Source organism: Natrix helvetica (genome assembly GCF_964273705.1).
Source record: "Natrix helvetica genome assembly, chromosome: 6".
NCBI lineage: Eukaryota > Metazoa > Chordata > Lepidosauria > Squamata > Natricidae > Natrix > Natrix helvetica.
In genome coordinates, this window is record NC_138553.1 from 81,443,702 (window position 1) to 81,471,164 (window position 27,463).

The following is a 27,463-nucleotide window of genomic DNA, read 5'->3' on the forward strand; positions in this document are numbered from 1 at the left end:
CCGTCTACTAGACAGTGCCATGGGGCGGTGCCTAGGAGCAGAGCCTTCTCTGTGGCGGGCCCAGCCCTGTGGAATGACCTCCCCCTGGATATTAGGACTACTACTGACCTCCGCTCCTTCCGTGTCAAGCTCAAGACCCACCTTTTCCAAATAGCTGGCCTGGCTCGACCATAACTTAGTAACGCTCCTGATGGGTTTTTTTAATTTGGTAATTTTATTAGGGGATTTTAAATTGTATTTTTAACTGTCTTTCACTTAAGTCCATCCTCCTCCATGCACATATGTATATGTCTTTGTTCTTTGTATATATGTTTGTCTTATGTGTATTTTTTATCTGTTTGATTGTACGCCGCCCCGAGTCCTTCGGGAGAGGGTTGCGGCTAATCAAATAAAATTATTATTATTATTATTATTATTAGAACAGAATAGAATACCAATAGAATAGAATACCAATAGAATGGAACGGAACAGAACAGAATAGGGAATGGAATGGACTGGAATGGAGAATATAGAATAGAATAAGAATAAGAATAGAGTAGAGTAGACAAAGGGACCCGGCGGCTCAGTGGCTGAGATGCTGAGCTTGTCAATCAGAAAGGTAGGCAGTTTGGCAGTTCAAATCCCTAGCGCCACGTAACGGAGTGAGCTCCAAATACTTGTCCCAGCTTCTGCTAATCTAGCAGTTCGAAAGCACGTAGAAAATGCAAGTAGAAAAATAGGAACCACTTTTGGTGGGAAGGTAACAGCATTCTGTGCACCTTCGGTGTTGAGTCATGCCGGCCACATGACCACGGAGACATCTTCGGACAGCGTTGGCTCTTCGGCTTTGAAACGGAGATGAGCACTGCCCCCTAGAGTTGGGAATTACTAGCACATATGTGTGAGGGGATCTTTTACCTTTACCTTAGAGTAGAATAGAGTAGAGTAGAATAGAATAGAACAGAATAGAACAGAACAGAACAGGGAATGGAATGGAGAATATAGGAATAAAAATAAAAATAGAGTAGAGTAGAGTAGAGAAGAATAGAGTAGAGTAGAGTAGAGTAGAACAGAACAGAACAGAACAGATTAGAAAATGGAATGGAACAGAACAGAATAGAATTCTTTATTGACCAAATGCGATTGGACACACAAGAAATTTGTCTCCGCTGCATAAGCTCTCAGTGTCCAGACATACAACAACAAAGTGATAGATCATTGTTCATAAACTTGTCAAATTGTTCAGTTTTCAATTTCCAAACATTAGGGGTGCTGAAACATTGTGACCTGTCTTGGGGATCGTAAAGATATTTTGATTACGTTAATATAATTTAGATGTGCTTGGTAAGTAACTACACAAATATCATACCTTTTTAAAAAAAACATTCTGTTTGCTTCATTAAATCCTACTTATTTATGTGAGATCATAGTTAATTTAGCCCTAGTAAATGAAAACTGTATGAAGCCTAAAGAGGGAAAAGAAAAGTGAACTAAGAGACATCAAGGGAAAGAAAAAATAGGAAGTCCCAATGGAATCATAATATATAATATGAGAGATAAATAAATCCAGACATCCGAAATAAATCACCTAAAGACACTATGTGTATCTCATTTTCAAGATGAGAAGACGCCTTCTGAAAGCCATGCGCAGAACAATTTACAATGAACTGTGCACGCTCAGTCACTAAAATCCAAAATGGCGGCAGCCCAGCAGCGCAGAACAATTTACAGTGAACTGCGCACGCGCAGTCACTAAAATCCAAAATGGCAGCAGCCCAGCAGCAGCAAGGGAACTGGTTCGGGTGTGTGGCAGGCCTGGGTCCCTGCCGGTTCTGCGCCCCAGGCCTGACTTCCACTATAAGTTCAACTGAAGCGGGTCGAAACCGGCTGCAACCCACCTGAAGTGCAGCAAGATTAAGGGCAGCTGATATAAATTTGGCGAAATATGAGTAATATCTAAAATACTGGGGATCTTACAGGGGTCGATAAACATATTGTAAGGCATGAAATTGATGGTGAAATATATCTTGTGAGAAAGCGGTAAAGAAGCATTAAGATGGAATAGTATTGTTTAAAGATAAAGAGATGAATGTGGAAGAACCCCCAATAAGTGTGGGAAGTATAAATTGGGAACATAGTACTATATAAATTGCTATATAAAAGAATGTTTTGTACCCATAATGAGTTTATTAAGTTAAAAGTCAGAAGACGAAAGCTATGTATATGTAATTGTAATATCATTGTTAGAGTTGACTATAGCCGAGAAATCAAAAGACGCTTGCTCCTGGGGAGAAAAGCTATGGCAAATCTAGACAGCATACTAAAAAGAAGAGACATCACCCTGCCAACAAAAGTGCGTATAGACAAGGCTATGGTTTTCCCAGTTGCAATGGATGGCTGTGAAAGTTGGACCATAAGAAGGACTGAGCGTCAAAGAATGGAGGCCTTTGGACTATGGTGCTGGAGAAGATTCCTGCGAGTTCCCAGCATGAGGCTCTTCTCCAGTGGGACCTTCCTTCTCATTAGATGGCCAAAGTATTTGAGTTTCCTCTTCAGGATCTGGCCTTCTAAAGAGCAATCAGGGTTGATCTCCTCTAGAATTGACCGGTTGGACCGAATCCATGTTTTTCCTCCCTCTGCATGGATTCCCCCCCCCCAATTGGAAACGAGGCAGCTGTCAAAGATAAGGCAGCGCACCCCACATGGCTTCTTCAAACAGCAGAAGAAGGAACAGGAGGGGAGTTCCACATGGGGCTTTTCGAAGAAAGAAAGAAAGAAAGGAAGGAAGGAAGGAAGGAAGGAAGGAAGGAAGAAAGAAAGAAAGAAAGAAAGAAAGAAAGAAAGAAAGAAAGAAAGAAAGAAAGAGAACTTATGATCACAATTGAGCCCAAAATTTCGGCTGCTAAGCAAGAGCATTGTTAAGTGAGTTTCATCACATTTTCCAATTTGGCCACACCCACCCGGTCACATGATCACCAAGCCACTCCCACCCGGTCACATGTCCGCCGAGCCACTCCCACAAAACAGGCCACACCTACAGAATAGGTTCTAAAAATTTTTGAAACCCACCACTGATACATACATATTAAACAGGGCAGCTGTTTAGCAATGTTCTACTTAGGAGTAGGAACAGTTTCTTTGCAGAAAATTGCAAAATTTTATCCAAAGGAAAAAAAAAAGAGGAGGGGGGGAAGAGTTAAGATAAAACTGGGATGGGGAAGGTAGAAGATGGGACCCCTGGCTTTTTTTGGTTTCGGCTTTAACAGAAGAGCACCTGGGTTCTGATGTTATCCAAAACCACCATGCTAATAGATGAAAGCCCTGCTTTCATTTGTTAGCACGGTGATTTTGGATAACATTTATTTTTACGGCCTTTTTTTTTTAATGGTGGCGAGAGAGTGTTAACAGATCCAGGCCGCTAAGTGCTTCGCTGGAACACCAGATGCATGCAAATGGGTTTATGTAAGAGGCTTATTTTGTTGTTGTTCAAAGCCGAAAAAACAATGGAGGAACATTGGCAGCCCACAATAGGACTTGGGCGGCTGGTTGGCGGGAAGTGAAAACTTCCATTCAAAGTCCTTAATTTCCGTAGCGCAAATACACAGATTTCCTGGTTTCCCCCAGCAGACGTTTTGTAGGCCACCTCAACGCTACTTCTTGCAGCCTTTTCGGAAGGACGGTAGCGAGAGAAACTTGGATTTATTCATCAGCTTTTCACAGAACTGTTTCACCTAGCCAGGGAGAAACTGGCAGAGATTCGGAATAACAAAATAACAGAATTGGAAGGGACCTTGGAGGTCTTCTAGTCTAACCCCCTGCTCAAGCAGGAGACCCTATACCAAAATTATTTCTAGAAAGCCAAGGCCATCCTTTGTCTCTGCACCTGACCGGAACTGGATGGGTGGAACTGCCAGCATGGCAGTGGGAGTTTGGACCATGGGATGGACTTGTGGGTGTGGGGGCAAGAACTTGAACTTTCAACGGGATGGGGAAAACCAGGAAGCTTTCAGATTTGGGTTTTCCGAGATCTGCCAACGTGGCTCTCTTTATAAATTGGAACTTTGAGCAAGACTTTGCCTCGGACTCTGATTTACTTTTGGATGCTATTTGGAACCCTGGCATTCCTTTGGCACCTATTTATATATCTCAACGCTCCTTCATTGTCCCCCCTCGGAACATCGAGGTAAAAGCTAGCAGTGAAAAGAGACCAAGAATCTCCACTGAGAGAAAGGGAAGATGGAAACATTTGCAGTTACTCTATTTCCTTTTTTTATAGGATAAGAAAAATGCCACTGGATTGTATAAAGGCAGGTATAGCCAAGGGTCCATTTTTCCACTGTGACAAAGTCAAAGCCCCCAAGAAAGACAGAAAGGAAATGGAGTGAAGTCATTGGAGAAGCTGACAGGGCGCTAAGGGTGGATGGATGTGGGAATTGGGCAGCTTCGGGACTCCTTCCCGGATAGGGGTCATGACCTTTCTGCTGGAATTCATTCCCAGCCTGTACGTTCACTTCCTCTTTTAATTTAAAAAGCCTGTCCTTTGTATTAAACATGCCTTGGGAAGTAACACAATCGCCCTGCAGCTTCTTGTAAAGAATAAAAAAAGAAGAAAGAAAGAAAGAAAGAAAGAAAGAAAGAAAGAAAGAAAGAAAGAAAGAAGGAATGACTAGAAAGACTCGGCAATAGCTTGAACTTGCAACTAAATAAATAAATAAAAATATGTTGTATCTAAGGCACGAGATTAGAAACTTAACCTTAACCAAACTCAAATCCGGCAATCTCATATAGTAGAACAGAGTAGAACAGAGAATAGAGAGTAAAGAATAGAGTGGAGTGGAGGAGTGGAAGGGGAGGAGAGGAGAGGAGAGGAGAGGAGAGGAGAGAAATCATAAGGGTGGCAGTAACCCTATACCATTTCAGATAAACAGCTGTCTAGTGATGGAGAAGGAAGGAAGGAAGGAAGGAAGGAAGGAAGGAAGGAAGGAAGGAAGGAAGGAAGGAAGGAAGGAAGGAAGGAAGGAAGAACAGCATAATAGAATAGCAAAGTTGGAAGAGACCATGGAGGTCTTCTGGTCCAACTCCCTGTCCAGGTAGGAAACCCTAAACCATTTCAGATAAACAGCTGTCTAGTGATGGAGAAGAAGGAAGGAAGGAAGGAAGGAAGGAAGGAAGGAAGGAAGGAAGGAAGGAAGGAAGGAAGGAAGGAAGAAAACAGCATAACAGCATAACAGAATAGCAAAGTTGGAAGGGACCTTGAAGGTCTTCTGGTCCAACCCCCTGCCCAGGTAGGAAACCCTAGACCATTTCATCCAAATGGTGTCCAATCTCTTCTTAAAAACCTCCAGTGATGGAGCATTCACAATTTCTGGAGGCAAGCCATTCCACTGATTAATTGTTCTCAATACCAGGAAATTTGTCTTTAGTTCCAGGTTGAAGCTCTTCTTAATCTCAGTCCGATCCTTTTTTTTTTTAATTTTTGCCACCAACTGTATTAAATGTGTATTAAAGTCAAAAGGTAGGAATTGAGGTAGGAATTAGAAGCTAATCAAACAAGCTATTTTATCCAAAGCAAAAATAAAAGTGGGGGGAAGAGTTACGATGAAACTGGGATGGAACCATGTCTGTGATTTTTGCCTGGCTTGTGCTTGTGCTATCAAGAGCTTCACCTTTATCATTTTAATCAAAGCTTGCACGATGGCACAGCTACTCACAAGGACTGCGCTGTATTTCTGGCCTTTGAGAAGTATTTTTTTTTCCTAGAGGGAGGACGAAGGGAGAAGTCCTTGGTAGAAGGACTCGTCTCAGCAAGAGTTCAACATGGCTTATGGCAGCGTATTATTTTATGGTTCATGGAACGGTCAGCCAGATGTTCAGACTAGATTTCACATTTTTATCCACCTATCAAATTCTTCCGTCTGGGCTAGGCAGATGTGGATGTTGGATGGTGTCGAAGATCTCCCAGAAGTTCTTTTTCTCCCCGCAAGAAGCATAGCTGGACCTTCTTGGTTTTCCTTGAAGACGTTTCGCTTCTCATCCAAAGGAGCGGATGATTTATCTCTGATAGCTTTTATGTACACTGAGAGCTTCTGCACGGGAGACAAATTCCTTGTGTGTCCAACCACACTTGGCCAATATTCTATACTATTCTAAACTGAAGAAGCTTCTGGGATGAGAAGCTAAACATCTTCAAAGAAAAACCAGTTGCTTCTTGAAAAAGCAACTTTGGCACAACCACGACTTGGATGACTGTGAATCTCCATAGACTGTTAGAGATGATAGAGGGTTTCCTCCAGTGGTGGGATTCAAAAATGTTTACTACTGGTTCTGTGGGTGTGGCTTGGTGGGCAAGGCAGGGGAAGGATACTGCAAAATCTCCATTCCCTCCTCAATCCTGGGGGAAGGATACTGTAAAATCTCCATTCCCTCCCCACTCCAGGGGAAGGTTACTGCAAAATCCCCATTCCCTCCCCACTCCAGGGGAAGGATACTGCAAAATCCCCATTCCCTCCCCACTCCAGGGGAAGGATACTGCAAAATCCCCATTTCCTTTTGATCAGCTGGGACTCAGGAGGCAGAGAATAGATGGGGGTGGCGCCATCAGAAGTGGTATTTACCGATTCTCTGAAGTACTCAAAATTTTTGCTACTGGTTCTCCAGAACTGGTCAGAACCTGTTGAATATCACCTCCAGTTTCCTGCCTGAGCAGGGGGTTGGATTAGAAGACCTCCAAGATCCCTTCATTCTATTCTATTCTATTCTATTCTATTCTATTCTATTCTATTCTATTCTATTCTATTCTATTCTATTCCATTCCATTCCATTCCATTCCATTCCACTTCACACATTACCCCCAACAATATGGGTCCTCATTTTACCGACCTTGGAAGGATGGAAACTTGAGTCACATCAGAATTGAACTCCTGGCTGTGGGCAGAGTCAGCCTTGCAATACTGCATTCTAACCACTGCGTCACCACGGCTCTGGTAACAAAACAATGCCTTGCAAAACAAGGACCGAGGAAGTTGTAAACTGATTTAGGTGGAAAATAGCAGCCAAAATCTCTTGACACATAGGCCAGTGGGGAAAGAACATACAGTGATTTTCCTTGATCAGTAGTAAGTTAAGGCTTGTTGGCTGCTTTCCTGGCAATTGAACTCACTGAATGAAATGGGGACCCATTTCTAAGTCGGATGGCACGATGGATGAGGAGTAAATATTTTAATTATTTCTGAATGGCTGCGTGCATTGACAGCGGTAGATGGAATTTCAACAACCACTAGAAGATTTGGCTCGAATGTTTTCCCTTCTTGCCAGATACGGCCTTATCTTGACATCTGCCAAGCCAGCAATGAAAAGAAGTAGAAGAGCATGATAAAATGCTTTGATCTGAGTCAGGACCAAGCATTAGCTTCAGCCAACAAGAAAACAATTCATTATTTGGCTGTTGCTTATTTTAATCAAGGCTAGTTGTGAAAGATTTACAAGCATCTGGTTATATGTCATCTTGTTTTGTCTTTGTAAAGAATTGTAAACAACAGAATAATCCATTTTTCAAGTGACTTGGCCGGTAATATTCTTATCCTCTTTGTTTTGACCCGTCAGCAGCCAGCGGAGATGGTTGCAGACTCAGATAGTGAGGAGGTTGGGGAGGAACCTGGGCCAGTCCTGCCATCTGGGGAAGGCTCTGATGAGGGCTCTGTGTCGGAGGCAGAGATGGGGCCAGGGCCATCCGACAGTTATCAGCTGCCTTCGGAGTCGGATATCAGTCGGGCAGAAGAACAGCTGGAGCCTGTTCCCGATGTGCGCATGCACAGAGCTGCCAGGAGAAGGGAACAGCTAAGGAACAAGGGTTGACTTGGGAGTAAAGGCACAGGTGGAGGGTGAAAGGCTCCTCCCATAGGGAATAAAGAGGAGCAAAAGGGGAGTGGAGTTTGCAGGGGACAATTAGTTTGCTTAATTAGTGTGAAGATTTGTTCATGACTCTCAGAGACTCCTTGCCAAGTATTTTCTTGTACAGCGTTGAGTTCAGAAGATATCAGCCTGGCAGCTCTCCAAGCCTGATAAAGGTCCGTGGTTGTAAATTCACCCTTGAAAGATTGTTTGCTGAGACTTTGCTGGATGTGGATGAGAGAAATTCACATTAGCTTAATAAAAAGGGATTTTGTCAGGACAAGGAGTCTGCTTCGTGAATTTAGTCTGGCAAGATGGGCCCAGGATGTATTCATATAGTCAGAAGTACGTGCCCAGCATCTTCAAACCCCAAACAATTGCCCATTGATTGATTGTTCTCACAGTCAGAAAATTTCTCCTTATTTTCAGGTTGAATCTCTCCTTGTTCAGTTTCCACCCATTATTCCTTGTCTGGCCTTCAGGTGCTTTGGAGAACAGGTTGATCACCTCCTCTCTGTGGCAACCCCTCAAATATTGGAAGATACTCTCCTGTCTCCCCTGGTCCTTCTCTTCACTAGACTAGCCAGGCCCAGTTCCTGCAACCGTTCATTGTATGTTTCAGCCTCCTAATCATCCTGGTTGCTCTTCTCTGCACTCTTTCTAGAGTCTCAACGTCTTTTTTATAGTGTGGTGACCAAAACTGGATGCAGTATTTTAGGTGTGGTCTTACTAAGGCTTCATAAAGTGGAACTAGTACCTCACTTGAACTTGATTGTATTCCTCTATTAATGCTGGATTTCCTGCTTGAGCAGGAGGGTTGGACTAGAAGACCTCCAAAGTCCCTTCCAACTCTGTTATCCTGTTAAAGTTAGATTCTCTTCTGGGAGTTGGTTAGCATTCCAGACCTAGTCAATTGTATCACGATCAACCAAAGAGAAAGCAACTATCAATTTCTTCAATTTACCTATGCTTTTAGAGGTGCTTTAGAATAATTAAAATCAAAACAGAAAACTCTCAAAGGTATTACAAACGGTTACTATACCTTTTAAATGTTGCACCTGCCATTACACATAAAATAACATTCAACTACTAATTGAAAAAAAAAAAGAACTGAAACATTACCCTTATTGGCAAAGAATACCTTTGGGACAGAAATGGGTACTATGGCTGAATAAACGCAAATGGTACATTTATTTATTTATTTGTTTGTTTTAGAAAATGTGCTATATAGCTGCCTACTCACTCGCAGCTCCTCTGATTACAACCCATTGCTTTGTTGGAATTGTACTACATTCTGGAATGGAGGAGGAGGAGGAGGAGAGATAAAAGGGAAGGTAAGAGTATTGTAGATTGATCTACTTTAAGATAAATAAGATAGATAGATAGATAGATAGATAGATAGATAGATAGATAGATAGATAGATAAAGAGATAGATAAAGAGATAGAGATAGATAAATAGATAGACAACTTCTGGAGGCAAGCTGTTCCACTGATTAATTGTTCTAACTGTCAGGAAATTTCTCCTCAGTTCTAAGTTGCTTCTCTCCTTGATTCGTTTCCACTCATTGCTTCTTGTTCTACCCTCAGGTGCCTTGGAGAATAGCTTGACTCCCTCTTCTTTGGTGCAACCCCTGAGATATTGGAATACTGCTATCATGTCTCCCCTAGTCCTTCTTTTCATTAAACTAGACATACCCAGTTCCAGCAACCGTTCTTCATATGTTTTAGCCTCCAGTCCCCTCATCATCTTTGTTGCTCTTCTCTGCACTCTTTCTAGAGTCTCCACATCTTTTCTACATCGTGGCGACCAAAACTGAATGCAGTATTCCAAGTGTGGCCTTACCAAGGCAGAACTGCGTTGGCTTTTTTGGCAGCTGCTACACACAGCTGGCTCCTATTTCAATGGTTGTCCACTAGGACTCCAAAATCCCTCTCACAGTTACTACTATTGAGCAAGGTACCACCTATATTGTACCTGTGCATTTCATATTTGTCGCTTCAGGTTCAAAAATTGGTCGCCAATATTTGGAAATTTTCATTGTTTATGACTTCATTCCTTTCCAGCTTATACTACAGTTTGTTTCTATGGCGAAAATGATGAGTTCTGTTTCCAGCAATGAGGATTAGAGAAAATTCTAAGATTTACAAAATAACAATAGCACCTAGACTTATATACCACTTCACAGTGCTTTTACAGCCCTCTCTAAGCGGTTTACAGAGTCAGCCTCTTAGCCCCCAACAATCTAGGTCCTCATTTTAGCCACCTTGGAAGGATGGAAAGCTGAATCAACCTTGAGCCGGTCAGGATCTGCTGGCAATTAGCAGAAGTAGCCTGCAGGACCGCATTCTAACCACTGTGCCACCAGGAAGGAGAATGAGAAAGGGAATTAGAGGAAGGAAGGAAGGAAGGAAGGAAGGAAGGAAGGAAGGAAGGAAGGAAGGAAGGAAGGAAGGAAGGAAGGAAGTACGAAGAGAGGGAGGGATTGCAATAGCACTTATATACCACTTCACAGTGCTTTTACAGCCCTCTCTAAGCGGTTTACAGAGTCAGCCTATTGCCCCCAACAATCTGGGTCCTCATTTTACCCTCCTTGGAAGGATGGAAGGCTGAGTCAACCTTTGAGTTGGTCAGGATCGCACTTGTGGCAGTGGACCTGCAATACTGCATTCTAACCACTGGGAAGGAAGGAAGGAAGGAAGGAAGGAAGGAAGGAAGGAAGGAAGGAAGGAAGGAAGGAAGGAAGAGCAATAGCACTTAGACTTCACAGTGCTTTTACAGCTGTCTCTAAGTGGTTTACAGAGTCAGCCCATTGCCCCCAACAATCTGGGTCCTCATTTTACCCACCTCGGAACGATGGAAGGTGGAGTCAGCCTTGAGCCGATGAGAATAGAACTGCCAAATTGCAGGCAGCCGGCAGTCAGCAGAAGTAGCCTGAAGTACTGCACTCTCTAACCGCTGTGCCATCGTGGCTCATGTGAATGTGATTTTAGAAACCACATTTGGCTTCAGAGTTGGAAGCCGGCCCAGCTGTCATACATGAAATGCTATCATATCTATTTTCTCATCTTCCTAGTAGATGGATGCGTCTGTTAGTCTAAGATTTTTTTAAAAAAATATATGGGAAAATTAAAATGCTAAAAAAAAATAATTGATGAGGAAACGGACCTATTTATTCTCACCTTGGAATCAACCAAAGCCCACAGTCATCGTTTCGCTTGGCTTGCAAGGGCTGTTCACCAAACATTGGATGTAGAGTTATTTAGGGTTTTTTCACTCAATGCAATATAGGCATTGATCCATCTGGCACAATCCATTCCGTTTTCATTTCAAAAGACTAATTGGGGAGAGGACTCACAATTATGCAAATTCAGTGAATCATAGAGGAAACCTGGTTGGCTAGATGCAAACTCTGTGCCTCCCAAATCCAAGAACTCAAATGTTCACTGTATTGCCAAAAGTGAATAGCAATTTGAAAAAAAATAGAATAACAGAGTTGGAAGGGACCTTGGAGGTCTTCTAGTCCAACCCCCTGCCTAGGCAGGAAACCCTATACCATTTCAGACAAATGGCTGTCCAACATCTTCTTAAAAACTTCCGCTGTTTGATCATTCACAACTTCTGGAGGCAAGCTGTTCCACTGGTTAATTGTTCTAACTGTCAGGAAATTTCTCCTCAGTTCTAAATTGTTTCTCTCCTTGATTAGTTTCCACCCATTGCTTCTTGTCCTGTCCTTGGGTGCTTTGGAGAATAGCTTGACTTCCTCTTCTTTGGGGCAGCTCCTGAGATACTGGAAGACTGCTATCATGTCTCCCCTAGTCCTTCTTTTCATCACACTAGACATACACAGTTCCAGCAACCGTTCTTCATATGTTTTAGTCTCCAGTCCCCTAATCCTCTTTGTTGCTCTTCTCTGCACTCTTTCTAGAGTCTCCACATCTTTTTTACATCGGGGAGACCAAAACTGAATGCAGTATTCCAAGTGTGGCCTTTCCAAGGCTTTATAAAGTGGTATTAACTCTTCACTTGATCTCAATTCTATCCCTCTGTTTATGCAGCCTAGAACTGTGTTGGCTTTTTTGGCAGTTGCTGCACACAGCTGGCTCCTATTTAAATGGTTGTCCACTAGGACTCCAACATCCATCTCCCAGTTACTACTGTTGAGCAAGGTACCACCTATACTGTACCTGTGCATTTCATTTTTCTTGGCTAAATGTAGAACCTTACTATTTAAACCCATGGTTTTTATAAAAGGGTCTACTCCAAGATGTTAGGAAATGAGAACTCTTATTTACATATTTATTTACCTTAGCGTATCTCTGGTGGAAAGGGGTGATTTAGAAATAGGAAATATACAATAAATAAATAGATAAATATTTATACAGCCACCCAGCTCACAAACACAGGTGTCTTGTGAGCTGTACAACACAATGGCTAAAAACTCCACAAAAATCTAAAACTAAATAAATTAAAAAAATAACAGATAAACAGGAAAATAGAAAGATAAAATCCGGGAATGTGGGTGAAGTATTGGAATGTAATCTTTATGCAACAACTGCAGTAGTATTCAGGCAGTAGATGGCAGTGTTTACAAGTTTGGATCTATGATATATACTGTACTCTATGCTTTGTTGTTCTAAGTAGATTTTCCTGTTTCTTGTTACAGTTAAAAACTGTTGAGCAGTAAAGCACATGGTGACTGTAACCTTTGTTTGCTCTGTGGTGCTATATATAAACATAATTTCTAACATGAACAAAGATCACTTAATCTCAGACAGCCATCTTGTATTCCCTTAGGCTGGTGAAAAACCCCATGTTTTAATATCCTTCTGGGAGGCTAACAGAGATGTGGCTATCCTCACCTTGGGTTTAATGATGTTCCAGAGAGTAGGGGACACAGCAGAAAAGGCACACTACTGCCTGGGTTCCACCAGATGGAACTCCTTTGGAGACAGGACCCACAGCAAGCCTTCTGCCTCACCTGGTAGGATGGGTAGATGTAACAGGGAAGAGGTGGTCCCTCAGAAAACTTGGTTCTATGCCATGTAGAGCTTTCAAGATCAAAACCAGCATCTTGAGTTGCGTCTGGAAGGAAACTGGTAACCAATGCAGCTCACTAACTGATGTAATAGATATCTTCCTAGGGACATACATAATTCTCTGTCTAGAAATGGTGCGGTGGAGCTCTCGCCTAACAATCAGGAGGCTATGAATTCAATCCTAGGTAGAGGCCGATATTTCTCTCTCTGGCCACAATGAGAATATATCTACTGAACAAAACTCCGCATTGATGACAGGAAGGCATCCGGCCAGTAAAACTCCAGTCTGCAAGGGATTATGGGGTCGTTAAAAGAAGAAGATGATACATAATTGTCTGTCTAGTTGCATCTTGCACCAGATGAAGCTTCCAGGTGTCCTTCAAGCGAAATGTTTTTTTCATGCAAAGCAAAACTATTTCATTTCGGCAGCGATGAAAATTGAAGGCTGTGTTCTGATTCCTCTCCTTCTTTTCAGGTTTTCTAATTTCCCTCCCCAAATAGGACACTTTAAAAAAAATGTCTAGATAACGATTAAAAAACAACAACCGAAAAACCACAGGCCGTAGCTCTGTGAATCGTAATAAGACATTTATTTTGACACTAGAGGACACCATTGTGAGAAAATGGTGTCATTGGCAGATACATTGCATAACAATGCCTTCAAATTTTGAAGCGGCAATAGCAAAAGAAGCATATTCTCTCAGCAAAACAATGTAAGAAGGTTGAGGAAGCAGAGCTCGCGAGAGAAGCTAGCAAAAGCAATAGCAATAGACTTATATACCGCTTCTCAGTGCTTTTACAGCCCTCTCTAAGCAGTTTACAGAGCATGTTGCCCCCAGCAATCTGGGTCCTCATTTTACCCACCTCAGAAGGATGGAAGGCTGAGTCAACCTTGAGCCTGGTGAGAATCGAACTGCTGACAGTATTGCAGAGTTAGCCTGCAATACTGCGTTCTAACCACTGCACCACCACGGCTCTTTAAGGCTAAAAGGCTATGCTTAGAGAAAAACAAGGAAACAAATTAAAACTTGGTTTGCATTCCCAATAAAATAGGGGGGCGCGGGAAGGATCTGCTCATTTTTCTTTGCTGAATTTTAGAACTTCAGTGAAACAGACCAGAAGTAGCAAAATCAAAACAGTCTTCTAAGCAGGCACTAACTCTGGTAAAAATTGAATACAGGGAGTCCTTCGACTTACCGCCGCAAACTGAGCCCAAAGTTTCCCTTGGCAAGTGAGACATTTGTGAAATCAGTTTTGCCCCGTTTTGCGACTTTTCTTGCCACCGTGGCTAAGTGAATCACTCCAGTTGTTCAGTTAAGAACATGGTTATTAAGTGAATCTGGCTTCCCCATCGATATCCTTACCAGAAGGTTTGTGAAAGGGGAACCACATGATCCTGGGACACCACGACGGTCATCACTATGAGTCCGTTGCCAAGCAGTAGCAATAGCACTTAGACTTCTATACCTCTTCACAGGGCTTGACGGGCTTCTCTAAGTGGTTTACAGAGTCAGCCTGTCACCCCCAACAATTCTGGGTCCTCATTTGACCCACCTCAGAAGGATGGAAGGCTGAGTCAGCCTTGAACCTGGTGAGATTCGAACTGCCAAATTGCAGGCAGCTGGCAGTCTGCAGAAGAAGCCTGCAGTACCGCACTCTCTCCACCGCATCGCCGTGGCTCCGAATTTTGTTCACGGGATGACGGGGCTCCTGGAAGTGTGGTCGTAAGTGTCTTATGGCTATAAGTGTGAAAAATGGTCACCAGTCCCTTTTTCCGGTGCCGTGGTGACTCTGAACGGTCACGAAACGAATTGTTGTAAGTCAAGGACTACCTGTATACCTGGAGCCATGACAGTTACCTTTATTATATTTAATTTAGCATTATTACCTTCATTCTCTTCCTTTGTCAGAGGAAAGCTTCCCCCATTGGAAGAAGGGAATCTTTGGATCCAACCCATTAGATTAAGATCTGTATGGGGAGAGGAAATTGACCATTCAGGTCTACAGATTGATGGTCCTTATAGCATTTATCTAGGTACTATCAATTACTGGAATTGACATTTTTCAACTGGCAACAGAGTAGGTTTTACAACACTCATTTTATTTCGATTATTTTCTTTCACTTAAGCATTCTTAGCATACAGCAAATAATTCAACAGCTGGTTAAAGATTAAAACCAATTGTAAGATGCAGAATATTGCTTTTCTTTTAACATATCATCTAAGAGCACTAACAAATTAATAAGGTGCTTTCTATTATGAACTCCCATCCGCTACACAAAACGAATAACGATGAGTTTTCTGTATATATTTTCAGTTTGTGGGAATGCACTAAACTCTTAAACATAAAAGCATAAAATATTCACACTTTAAAAAAAAACACACACAAGTGCTTTAATCAATTCAAGACACATATCAAAAAATAAAGAAGGAAATATAAGAGGAACAAAATAATTATTTTATGCTGCATGTGTGGTAAATTAAAGTTTGCCCCTCACCCAAGATAAAGCTGTAATAAAATCAAACACAATTTAATTATGAAATGTAAAATATTGCAAGGTTTAAGGTAAAGGTTCCACTTGCACTTATGTACTAGCCGTTCCCGACTCTAGGGGGCGGTGCTCATCTCCATTTCAAAGCCGAAGAGTCAGTGCTGTCCGAAGATGTCTCTGTAGTCATGTGGCCGGCAGGACTAAATGCCGAAGGTGCACAGAACGCTTTTCCCTTCCCACCAAAGGTGGTTCCTATTTTTCTACTTGCATTTTTACGTTCTTTCGAACTGCTAGGTTGGCAGAAGCTGGGACAAGTAATGGTAGCTCAATCCGTTACGCGGCGCTAGGGAGTCGAACCGCCGAACTGCCGGCCTTTCTGATCGACAAACTCAGCGTCTTAGCCACTGAGCCACACAGCAGTGTGTTAATATAATGTATAACACTCAAGAACATTCTAGTATCGACACCCTGTAGTAGATACAAGTGAAGTTTTTCTAGATGGATAAAATATTTTGAAACCTATTCACCACTATTGTCAATATAAAACTGTATTAGACTAAATTATGGAAAGGAAGAGAAAGGGAAGAGTAGTAACAAAGTAGGTGGACTCATTTTGAGGAGTGGCAGATGGAGCTTTGGAAATGGTGAAGGACCAGATCAAGGACAGATAGCGTAGCCTTCATTGTCATTGTACAAAATAAATACAACGAAATTGTTCCTGAAGAAACTCATATCTACATGGTCATCAAGACTCAACCATCAAATGAATCAAAACCAGGTATGAAATTATTCTGGGACATTATTCTGAAGGAACCAGGCAATGGATGACCAACACGAATGTGGAAAACAAGCATCTAATATCCCACTTCAATACTTTTGACCAGAGAAAACACTTGAAAAGGAGCTTCGAATTGTGTAGGCCGCATTTTCACGCCTTGGAATGAAGGAGGAAATTTGTATGTGTGTGTGTGTATACATTTGCATACATATGTATACACACCAGTGATGGGTTATGATTGGTACGGTCTGGTATGGGCGTACCGGTGCCTGCTGGGAGCACTGGGTACCGTTCCAGTACGGTGCTCCAGAGGGCCAACCCGCCTGTCTGAGATCCTTACCGGTATTTTAGCTCTTCGGTGCTTCCATGCAAGCGCATGGAGTGTACGGCACCTCCGTGACACTCTGCCCAGCAGCTGGAGCGTCACGGAGGCATCGCAAAGCATCGCAGGAGGTAAGGATGCATGCGCATGCTGCACGCATGTGCACCCATGTTGCGCGTGCTCATGTGGTAGATGCCGGGCCCCGTTGCACCTTACCGGTTGTAACAGGATGCGGAACCCACCACTGATACTCACACGCGCATATATACAGCATATTTGCATGTGTGCGCATCAGAGTGGCAGCAGTGGGAGGCTCCACCCACCTGCCCGGACACTTCTGCACATGCGCAGAAGTGTTGCATATGCGCGCACGAGCAAGAGAGCGAACCGGTAGTAAACCGGTTAGCAACCCAACACTGGTGTGCATGTATATGTATGGATATATGTTGTGGCCCAGCAGGAGCTGTTGCAGCTGCCACCAGACTCCGAGAGTGAGGGTCCCTATGAGTCGGCTCAGGAGGATGTGGAGGACTCTGGACAGGGTTCTGACTCTGAGCAGGGATCCGAGAGTCTGGTCGGCCACCAGGGGGCGCCTGAAGCATGGAGCAGCGATGAGAGCCAGAGGAGGGGGGCTCTTGATGTCATGCCTTGGAGCAGTGGGGAGGAGTCACGAAACAGTGAGTCAGAGATTAACAGGGAGTTCCTGGACGCCCGTTATCGCCGCGCCCATAGACGCAAGGAGCGAGGGCGCAATTATCGGCGGTAAGGGCTCTCAGGTGTTGATCAGGAGACTCCTCTTCAGGCTATAAAAGGGTTGACTGTGCATATATATATTCTTTTGAAAGTTGACTGTGCATATATATATTCTTTTGAAAGTAAGTATCATAATTTCATTTTTAAATGAGTGCCAGTATCTTCACAGAAAAAAGGGACGATAAAGGTTATCTCAGGGATTGGCAACCTTAAACTCTCAAAGAGCCACAAAGGTCCTAACCGGAAACCCCTCATTCAATTCTGGAGCTGACCGGAAGTCCAGTTTCCCTACCATAGAGTCTCCTCCTAGCATGGCGTCCTTCTCCCTCTGTCGACCGGAAGTCTGGTTCCCCCAGCATAGAGTCTCCTCCTAGCGTGGCGTCCTTTTTTCCCTTTTCAACTGGAAGTTCAGTTCCCCCACCATAGAGTCTCCTCCTAGCATGGCATGTTTTTTCATCTCCCTGTTCTAACGGAAAGCCTTATCAACTGTGGAGCCGATCGGCGACAAGGAGCCGCAGCAGAGGGATGAAAGAGCCACTTGTGGCTCCGGAGCCACAGGTGGGCTCACCCCTGGGTTATCTTATCATCTTAACTACAAGGGAAAAGGTATGAGGGCAATCAGAAATAAGGCAGAGCAAATACAGCAACTGTTTGTTATAAACAATCCTCTTCATTAGAAAGCCCTCAAGTATTTTTAGATTCAGACTAATCCCCCTTAGGTTCGATCGAATTTCTGAGAAGAGCTGAACTTTAAAACGTCTGTTTGACTGGGAGCCCAGTAACCCATCTCGAGAGCTCTATTCTGCTTTATAAGCCAAGCTAGCCTGTGTTCATTAACACTATATAATTAAGCAGACTCTTCGCAGAGATATGGAAAAAGAAAAACTAGAATACAATGCATGGCAGAATTAAATTATTTACGTGGTATTTAATGGTGCCCCCCCCCCTAGAATCTGTAGAGGGCTTTATAAATATCTAAGACCGCACTAGCATGCTAAGGAGTAATAGCAGATAATCCAGTATTAGCACTTAAACTTTAATTCATTTCTATGATCATAACTACAACTTTTCCTTTTTGGCATAAGCTACGTTGCGAAGAGTGCAGAAAAGGAATAAGGAGGAACAAGCCAGTGAAATTCATGGAATGAGAGAAGAAAAAGAAAATGGAGTAAAAACATAGCTCAGATTCACTAGGTGCTCAATTCATTATTTCTCATTCTTCTTCCTTTAGTACCCATACCTCTTAAATAACGTATTCCTACTGCATTTTACTTACTTTTACATTTGTCTTGAAGTACCCAATTCTTCCCTTCTTTATAACAAGGTGGACAGAAGTACACTCTTACACAAGCAATTTCACTTCTTTTGGCAAGTATTATTAGTACATTTCAACCAATGTTTGTGCGCTTTAACATTTCTCCATCCAGCTTTTCCAGTTACACCATCTAGGTCTGCAGCCTTACCATTGTTCAATATTTACACAGCATTTGTGATTTCAAACCATTCCTTCCTTCCTTCCTTCCTTCCTTCCTTCCTTCCTTCCTTCCTGCCTGCCTGCCTGCCTGCCTGCCTGCCTGCCTGCCTGCCTGCCTGCCTGCCTTCCTTCCTTCCTTCCTTCCTTCCTTCCTTCCTGCCTGCCTGCCTGCCTGCCTTCCTTCCTTCCTTCCTTCCTTCCTTCCTTCCTTCCTTCCTTCCTTCCTTCCTTCCTTCCTTCCTTCCTTCCTTCCTTCCTTCCATTTAGGTGCTGCCTGACTCCAATTGACTCTGGGCAGCTCAGACCATATTATCCTTTTTAATGATAATATGCTCTGAGATTTAGAGTTTTAGAGATTTCAACCTTGTTTTTAATCCCAGTCACTTTGCTGGATGCTCCTTCTTTAGCTTCTTCTTTAGCTTCTTGTTTAGCCCTGTAGTAATGGGAAAAATCCCATTCTAAGTTCATATACTCCTAAGAGTTAAAGGAAAACATAGATCAATGCAGGTGATGCAGAGGGACATCTGAACCTTCTCCAGTTAGGAGCAGGTGTCATTTTCAGGTGGGTTTTTAAAAAGAAGAGATAGATACTATGTTACCTTGAGAGCTCTTCCCTAGTGTAGGAGAGGACCAGGTTGAGGCTGAGGGTGGGGTCAAACATGCCATATGTCATGAGTCCCTGCATGCTCACAAGAGATCTAAACTCAGCCCACCTTGAAGGCCTCTCTTATCTCCCGCTTATTTCCCTTGACTGTTAGTTGGCCAGATTCTTGTACAGGGCTTAAGTTTGCAATAAATCTTTATACTCATTTGAATTTCCTGAATCTCCTGATTTCCCCGGCTCTTGACACTAGCTGATTACTTCCATTCCTTCTTTAAAACCTATGAGCTAATTTCACACTTGATCTCTTCCCAAGCTAATGACCCCCATAGGTGTATACTGCATTACCAACCTACAGCAATATTTAGAGCCATGGCTTCCAACCACTGTACTATGGTACATTTGTCATGAAAAGTCCACATCAGTGAGCCATAAGGAAAAGTTGAGAAGTGTTGAGAAGTGTTGTGCATCTCCATTAATTTGCCTCTGTAACCTCATGGGACCTCTGGTTTCATGATCCAGATGTCTTGCCTATAAGATGATGAGGGGACTACAGGCCAAAACATATGAAGAATGGTTGCCAGAATTGGGTATGTGTAGTCTAATGAAAAGAAGGACTAGAAGAGATATGATAGCAGTCTTCCAATATTTGGGGAGCTGCCACAAAAACGAGTAGGTCAACTCATTCTCCAAAGCATCTCAAGGCAGGACAAGAAGCAACGGTTGGAGACTAATCAAGGAGAGATGCAACCTAGAACTAAGGAGAAACTTCCTAACAGGGAGGACAATTAACTAGTGAAAGGGGTTGCCTTCAGAAGTTGTGGGTGCCATCACTGGAGGCTTTTAAGAAGAGACTGGAAAAACACTCATTTGAAATGGTATAGGGTCTCCTGCTTGAGCAGGGGGTTGGACTAGAAGGCCTCCAAGGTCCCTTCCAGCTCTATTCTGTATATATGTATAGGTATGTAAGATGATGTATGTTCCTACTGCAGAAATCATCTATAACCCCCCTAACAATGACAGGGCTGACTTATTCATTATTGAAATGTGTCCGTCGCAAGAAGAAGCTAGCTCCGAAACTCTTTCCTTTCAAGCAAGAGAAAGGCTTTTGTCAAAATGCGAGAGAATTAGACAGAGTGCGAAAACATTTGACTAATTAATTCCCATTTGAAAAAAAAAAGGCAATAACATTTTAAAAACTGCAGCTGTTTTCTTTATATCGTAGAGAAACAGCTGGCGTGCTAGAGGGAAAAGAGTAAAAGACAGTCAGTTCTTCTAAGGAGAAAGGGAGAAACAGAGAGAGGGATTAAAAATGGCCATTTTGGAGATGAAGATGGAGCCAAATTGATGCACGCCCATAACCTCAAACAACATCGTCTGTTAGTGGCAGGAACATGTCGCCAAGCAGTGCTGAGCCTACCTGCCTCCCAAGTAACTCTGGAACATTTTATACAGCCTCTTCGTGAGGTTAGAACAGGGGTCCCCAAACCCTAGTCCATGGACCAACACTGGGCCACAGCATGCCAATGTTGTGGCCCGCCAGCTGCCAGTGGAGTTGGCGGCAGACTGATGATGATGAGGTTGGGCAAGAAATTGGGCCAGTTCTGGAGTATGGGGAAGGTTCTGATGGATGCCTAGCATCAGACAGACAGAGAGAGCTAGGGCCACCCAACATTTCCTAGCCACCAGAGAGGCAGCTGCCTTTGGAGGCTGAGATAAGTGAGGAGGGACCTCACTTATGGGGCCTGTTCCAGATGCATGTATGTGCACAGCTGTTAGGAGAGGAGAACAACGGGGGACAAGGAGTCCACTCAGGAAGCAAGGCACACGTGGACGCTGAATGGCCCTTCCCTGGCGGGAGAATAAATAGAAGGAAAGGGGAGTGGTGGTTGTAGGAGACAACAGTTCCTATTTCTGAAGGTTTTGCTCATTGTGTTTCGTGCCACAGAGACTGCTTGCCAAAACTCCATTAGCAGCCTTTCGGCTGGGAGCTCACGGCCTTGCAATTATCGCAAGGAACTGATAAGGCCTGTTACTGCAGTTAACTCCTTGAAGTACTATTGCCTGGATTTTTCAGTGTGTGAATGCCATTAATTCACAGGAGGTAAATAAAAGGGGGGGGGTTGTGACAAGGTGTCTGGTTTTTGCTGGGTCAGAACAGCCAGAAACAGGGCCACACAAACAAGCAAAGCCCCGTCCATGGAATGCAGGCATCACACAAAACCACCCCCTCTCAGGTCTCCCAAGGAATTGATCCCTGGTGCCTAAAAGATTTGGGGGGGTGCTACCCTAGAGCCAGTCACAAGAGGAAGTGAAATACAATTTCCCTGCTAACTCTAGTAAACAGGCCAGTGGTGGGTTCTGGATCCCATCACAACGGGTACGCTACACATGGGGCCAGGTGTCCTAGTCGGGCATGCGCACTGCACCTGCCTGCACACGCCACCACCCTGCGACACCCAGGTGCTCGGTGGAGGTCACGCAGGTGCCGCACGCTGTGCCCGTGTGCGCAATTGGCCGTTCATGTTATAAACAGCTATGGAATGCAAGTGGGAAGTGGGCCAAACAAGCCACCGTACCGGTACGGTGGCTGCTGCTCCCGGCTACTACTGATACGGCTGTACCGGGCGGGAACCCACCACTGTAACTGGCTCTGTTTTATGGGACTCCGTACATGAAAACTCACTTGACAGGTAAGACTTGTTCTTTGTCCCTAACATCATTTAGACACAGTTTAATCCAAAGAGGGAGATATCAGTGCTGACATGATTAACATTGATTTCCTCCTACGTTTTTCAAAAATATCATGCAACATTTCCAGTGTCGATATATTGTGCGCTATTCTCGGACAGTTAGTCCAATTTAGGTGGTCTTCTCCTTTAACTGAAAAATTTTATCCCCTCTAAGGTCCATTTGTCAAAATATTTTCTTTTTTTGTGTTACTGAAAATAAAATAAAAAATTCCAACGGGAAGGATGCTTTACAGTACAATTTTCAAAAACCTTATTTTCAAAATTTATCTCTATCTCAATATCAATCTCTCTCTCTTAACTCTCTCTCTCTCTCCTCTCACTCCTCCCTCCCCCTCTCATCTCTGTCTGTCCTATCTGTCCATCCATATCTATCTATCTATCTATCTATCTATCTATCTATCTATCTATCTATCTATCTATCTATCATCTATCTATCTATCTATCTATCTATCTATCTATCTATCTATCTATCTATCTATCATCTATCATCTATCTATCAATCTTCTCTCTCTTTCTCTCTCTCTCTCCAATCTATCATCTGTCTGTCTGACTGCCTCTCTTATCTATCTATCTATCTATCTATCTATCTATCTATCTATCTATCTATCTATCTATCTATCTATCTATCATCTATCTATCTATCTATCTATCTATCTATCTATTATCTATCTATCTATCTATCTATCTATCTATCTATCTATCTATCTATCTATCTATCTATCTATCTATCTATCTATCTATCATCTATCTATCTATCTATCATCTATCTATCATCTATCTATCTATCTATCTATCTATCTATCATCTATCTATCTATCTATCTATCTATCATCTATCTATCTATCTATCTATCTATCTATCTATCTATCTATCTATCATCTATCTATCTATCTATCTATCTATCTATCTATCTATCTATCTATCTATCTATCTATCTATCTATCATCTAGTCTCTGTCTGTCCTGTCCCCCCCTCTAATCTGTCTGTCTGTCTTTCTGTCTGTCTGTCTCTATAATCTAATCTACTCTAATGTACATCTACTCTAATGTACATCTAATGTAATGTAATGTAATGTAATGTAATGTAATGTAATGTAATGTAATGTAATGTAATCTAATCTAATCTAATCTAATCATCTAACCACCATCTATCTCCCACATCAGCCGTTGCAAAAACAAGTGACTGGAAGTGGATCACCCATGTCCTGATTCAGAGATGGAAACTTGAGGGCGATCATTTTCACAACCCAGGCCAATATATTTGGATTCCTTTCCCAAATGACAAAGCACAAGCGATCCGCCCCAATGACAGAAGACGGCCATGTCCAGAATTAGGTGGGTCCATCTCTCGAAAGAATTCACAGGTGGCAAATGCCAACAAAATGGCTTTAAATAAATACCAGATATTACAATCTTCTACCCATTGTTTTTGCAACAGCAATATATTTAAGAGGGTGAAATGATTACCAAGCATATATATATCTCAGGACCCGCATAGAGCAATTGATCTACTAGCTTCCTTAGAAGCATAGGCATTATCTTTTTATTCGACTCCCTAGCTTGTTATTCCTCTTTCACTGCTGAGCTGAGCTAAAAGATCCCATATGAAACATGCTAGGGAGAGATAGAGCAATAAAAATTAAAATGGCAAGAAACACTATTCAGAGAAAGATCATAAAAATTCCCTGTGTTAAACCAGTCATGCACGGCTGGCATTTGGAAGACAAGTTCCAGAGGACCTAAGGAGTTTAAGAAATCACTTACTTGTGATTAGGAAAATATTTCTTCAGGGTACAACACACACACACACACACACACACCCAACACACCATATGTATCAATGTGTGGTCTGAAGAATATTACGGAAGGCCGTAAATAGTTAATTGTCCTGCATAGCTTCGGCACCGGAGACAAATTCCTTGTGTGTCAAATCACATTAGGCCAGTAAGGAATATTATATTCTACGCTACTCTACTTCTACTTCTATTTTTACTCTACTTCACTTCTACTCTACTTCTAGTCTACTTCTATTTTTACTCTACTTCACTTCTACTCTATTCTTCTCTACTCTAATTCTATTCTTTTCTACACTACTTCTACTTCTAAGCCACTTCTACTTCTATTCTACTCTATTCTTCTCTACTCTTATTCTATTCTATTCTATTCTATTCTATTCTATTCTATTCTATTCTACACTACTACTTCTACACAACTTCTATTTTACTCTAGTCTTCTCTAATTCTATTCTATTCTATTCTATTCTATTCTATTCTATTCTATTCTATTCTATTCTATTCTATTCTATTCTATTCTATTCTATTCTATTCTATATTCATTCCATATTCTGTTCTGTTCTGTTTTATTCTGCATTCCATGTCATCCCACCCCACTATGTACACATTAAATCTATTGATGACACCATAACATATTTAAAAAACCACAACAGATATTTGAAAGAAATCCTACACTGCCTATTCTGCAACTTATGTGGTACCGGTACTAAAATACAGGAAGAGCTAGTACCCTTCCTCCAAAAATATTTGATCCCACCCTTTCTGGATATGTTCAGGAGAGAAGCATTTACTATCATTCTCTTTCATTGGATCTATATTTTGTTTTCAAAGTAGGAAGGTAGTAGGGGCCTCCACTATGTCCAAGACAAGGTAAAGAAACGAGGCTCGGATTATAGAAGGAAAATTGCCTGGAGATAGATAGAATAGCAGAGTTGGAAGGGACCTTGAAGGTCTTCTAGTCCAACCCCATGCTTAGGCAGGACACCCTATACCACTTCAGACAAATGGCTATGCAACATCTTCTTAAAAACTTCCAGTGTTGGAGCATTCACAACTTCTGGAGTCAAGTTGTTCCACTGATTAATTAATCAATTAAATAGGTCTATAGCGATCCAGATTAAGGGGGTCAGAACTGAAGAAGCTTCTTGGATGAGAAGCAAAACATTTTCAAGGGGAACACCCCCCCCCGCCAAGAAATTGAAAAAAGTGACATAACCATTTTTCACATTACCACTCTCGCGGTATCCCCATGGTCACATGATCAAAATCCAGACACTTGGCAAATGATTCATACTTATGATGTTTGCAGTCATGTGATCCCCTTCTGCGACCTTCTGGCAAGCGAAGTCAACGGGGAAGCCACTGAGCCACCACTGTGTTATGAACTTAACAACCGTAAGGCGATTCCCTTAACAACAGGAAAGGTCATAAAAATGGGACAAAATTCACCTCAATTCAGCAACAGAAGTTGTGAGCTCAGCTGAGGTCGTAAAAAGAGAACCTGTATTTCCACACACTACGGTAGAACGATTCCATGATTCCACGGCACTGTTCTGACCCAGCTCCTCAAACACAACAATCCCTCTAAAGTTAACTCAAAGATTCCTTTATTAGGAGTGCCAGCAACCCCAGCAAAAAGTTTCTCTCTCAACGCTGGCTAACAAATCCATCCATCTGGGAGATAAATAGTTGTCTGCCACATCTATTCATCTCCACCTCCTGCCTTTTATCCCCAGAGCTAGGGTGGGACTTCGCTAGCAGAGGTGGCTCTTTCTTCCCAAGGACCAGCTCATAGATTTCCACTGCTCTCCTCTCCTCTGCTTTCTGCGTATCCATGCATCAGGCACTGGACCCAGCTGTTCCTCCTCTTCCTCATCAGTCACCTCCGGAACTGGGGGCTGTTGACTCTCCCTCTGAGCGCTGATGGACAGCCAGGCTCCACCTCTCTCTCTCTCTCTGCCAGCTCCATTCCCTCTTCCCCCTCGGAGCTCTCAGGTTGCCCTGATGCTGACCCTGAGTCCCACGCCTCCTCCTCCTCCTCTGATTTGGCTGCTGAAGGGGCTGGCAACCCACGGACCACAACACAAAGCTCCATCTGTGGGATGCAGGCTGCCCAGGCCACAACAGGCACACATTCAAATGTAAATTAAGTCAAACATTGACTCGACATCTGAAACAGGCTTTGGGGAGGCACCTATGTGACTGGCTATCTTGATGGACTCCGTTTAGGGGAAAACATTTTTTTGTGACATATGCACAAGCAAGAACTCAATATCGGTGACAGATGGAATGTGCAAACGAGATCTCCAAAGAGATCCATGGCAAGCACCAGTTCCATCATCTTCCTGCTTCAATCCGCATGCCATAAACTATCCACAGTCGTGTTGATTCGAAGAAGCTTTTGAATATGCATCTTCACTCAGGACACCTCAGCCGTTTGAGACGTCTTTATGGAATCAATAGCCCCGCCTGGAAAAATACCTTATTTTTCAGACTATATGACGCACCGGAGTATAAGAGGCTATCTATGTATCTCTATCTAATCCATCTCTCTCATCTATCTATATCTAATTCATCTACCTATCTCTCTCTTTCACTCTTATCTTTCTCCCTCCCTCTATCTAATCTATCATCTATATATAATCCCCACTCTATCATGTCTGTCTGTCTGTCTGTCTGTCTGTCTGTCTGTCTGTCTGTCTGTCTGTCTGTCTGTCTATCTATCTATCTATCTATCTATCTATCTATCTATCTATCTATCATCTATCTATCTATCTATCTATCTATCATCTATCTATCATCTATCTATCTATCTATCTATCTATCTATCTATCTATCTATCTATCTATCTATCTATCTATCTATCTATCTATCTATCTATCTATCTATCTATCTCTTCTATGTATCTCTATCTAATCCATTCTCTCTCTTCTGTCTGTCTGTCTATCTATCTATCATTACTGGCTGCCCAGCTCCAGTGGAAATTCCAGAGATTGGAAGCAATCCCAAAATCACAACCATATTCTTTTTCCAGAAAAGGGTTTGGAAGCCCCACTGGATATTGAAAAGTTGAACGAAGACCTGATAGGAATTAAGAAGAGGGTAGTATTTTTAAAAAGGCTGAAGGGAAGTTATATTTTCCTGCCTTGGTTTGTCACATTGGTCCTGACTGGACACCTCATGACGGATTAGTTTTCGTATACAAAATGATCGTGTAAATTCTTCCAGTAAAATAAGGTCAGTGATGGATGTGATTTTTTTTTTCAAACATCAAATAAGCTACCACAGAGATCACAGAAAATATCACTGGAGGAGAAATTGGGCCTCTATTTGTTTGGAATGGTATAAAGCAGGGGTGTCAAACTCAAGGCCAGTGGGCCGAATTCGGCCCACAGGTTGCTTAGATCTGGCCTCTGGGGTTATAATAATAATAATAAATTTAAATTTATTAGCCGCTCCCTCTCCAGACAGGACTCGGGGCGGCGTACAATAAAACATATAAAACATAAAACATGTGCAAACACATAGACATCCAAATACACACATATACTAAGACATACATGCACGGACATACATGCACGGAGGAGGTAAC

General features: G+C 42.6%; 1 protein-coding gene across 8 annotated transcripts in view; it reads right to left on the reverse strand.

The window, feature by feature from the left end:
* Positions 1 to 27,463, reverse strand: part of MAGI2 (membrane associated guanylate kinase, WW and PDZ domain containing 2) — a 498,445-nt gene that overhangs the window by 103,105 nt on the left and 367,877 nt on the right. For 5 of the 8 annotated variants that reach the window (XM_081957509.1, XM_081957508.1, XM_081957507.1 and 2 more), the window contains one exon: positions 14,796 to 14,876. The exons of the other annotated variants lie outside the window; for them this stretch is intronic. In XM_081957509.1, coding sequence (XP_081813635.1) covers positions 14,796 to 14,876 — 81 coding nt within the window. The remainder of the gene's footprint in view (positions 1 to 14,795; positions 14,877 to 27,463) is intronic. 8 annotated transcript variants of the gene reach the window in all.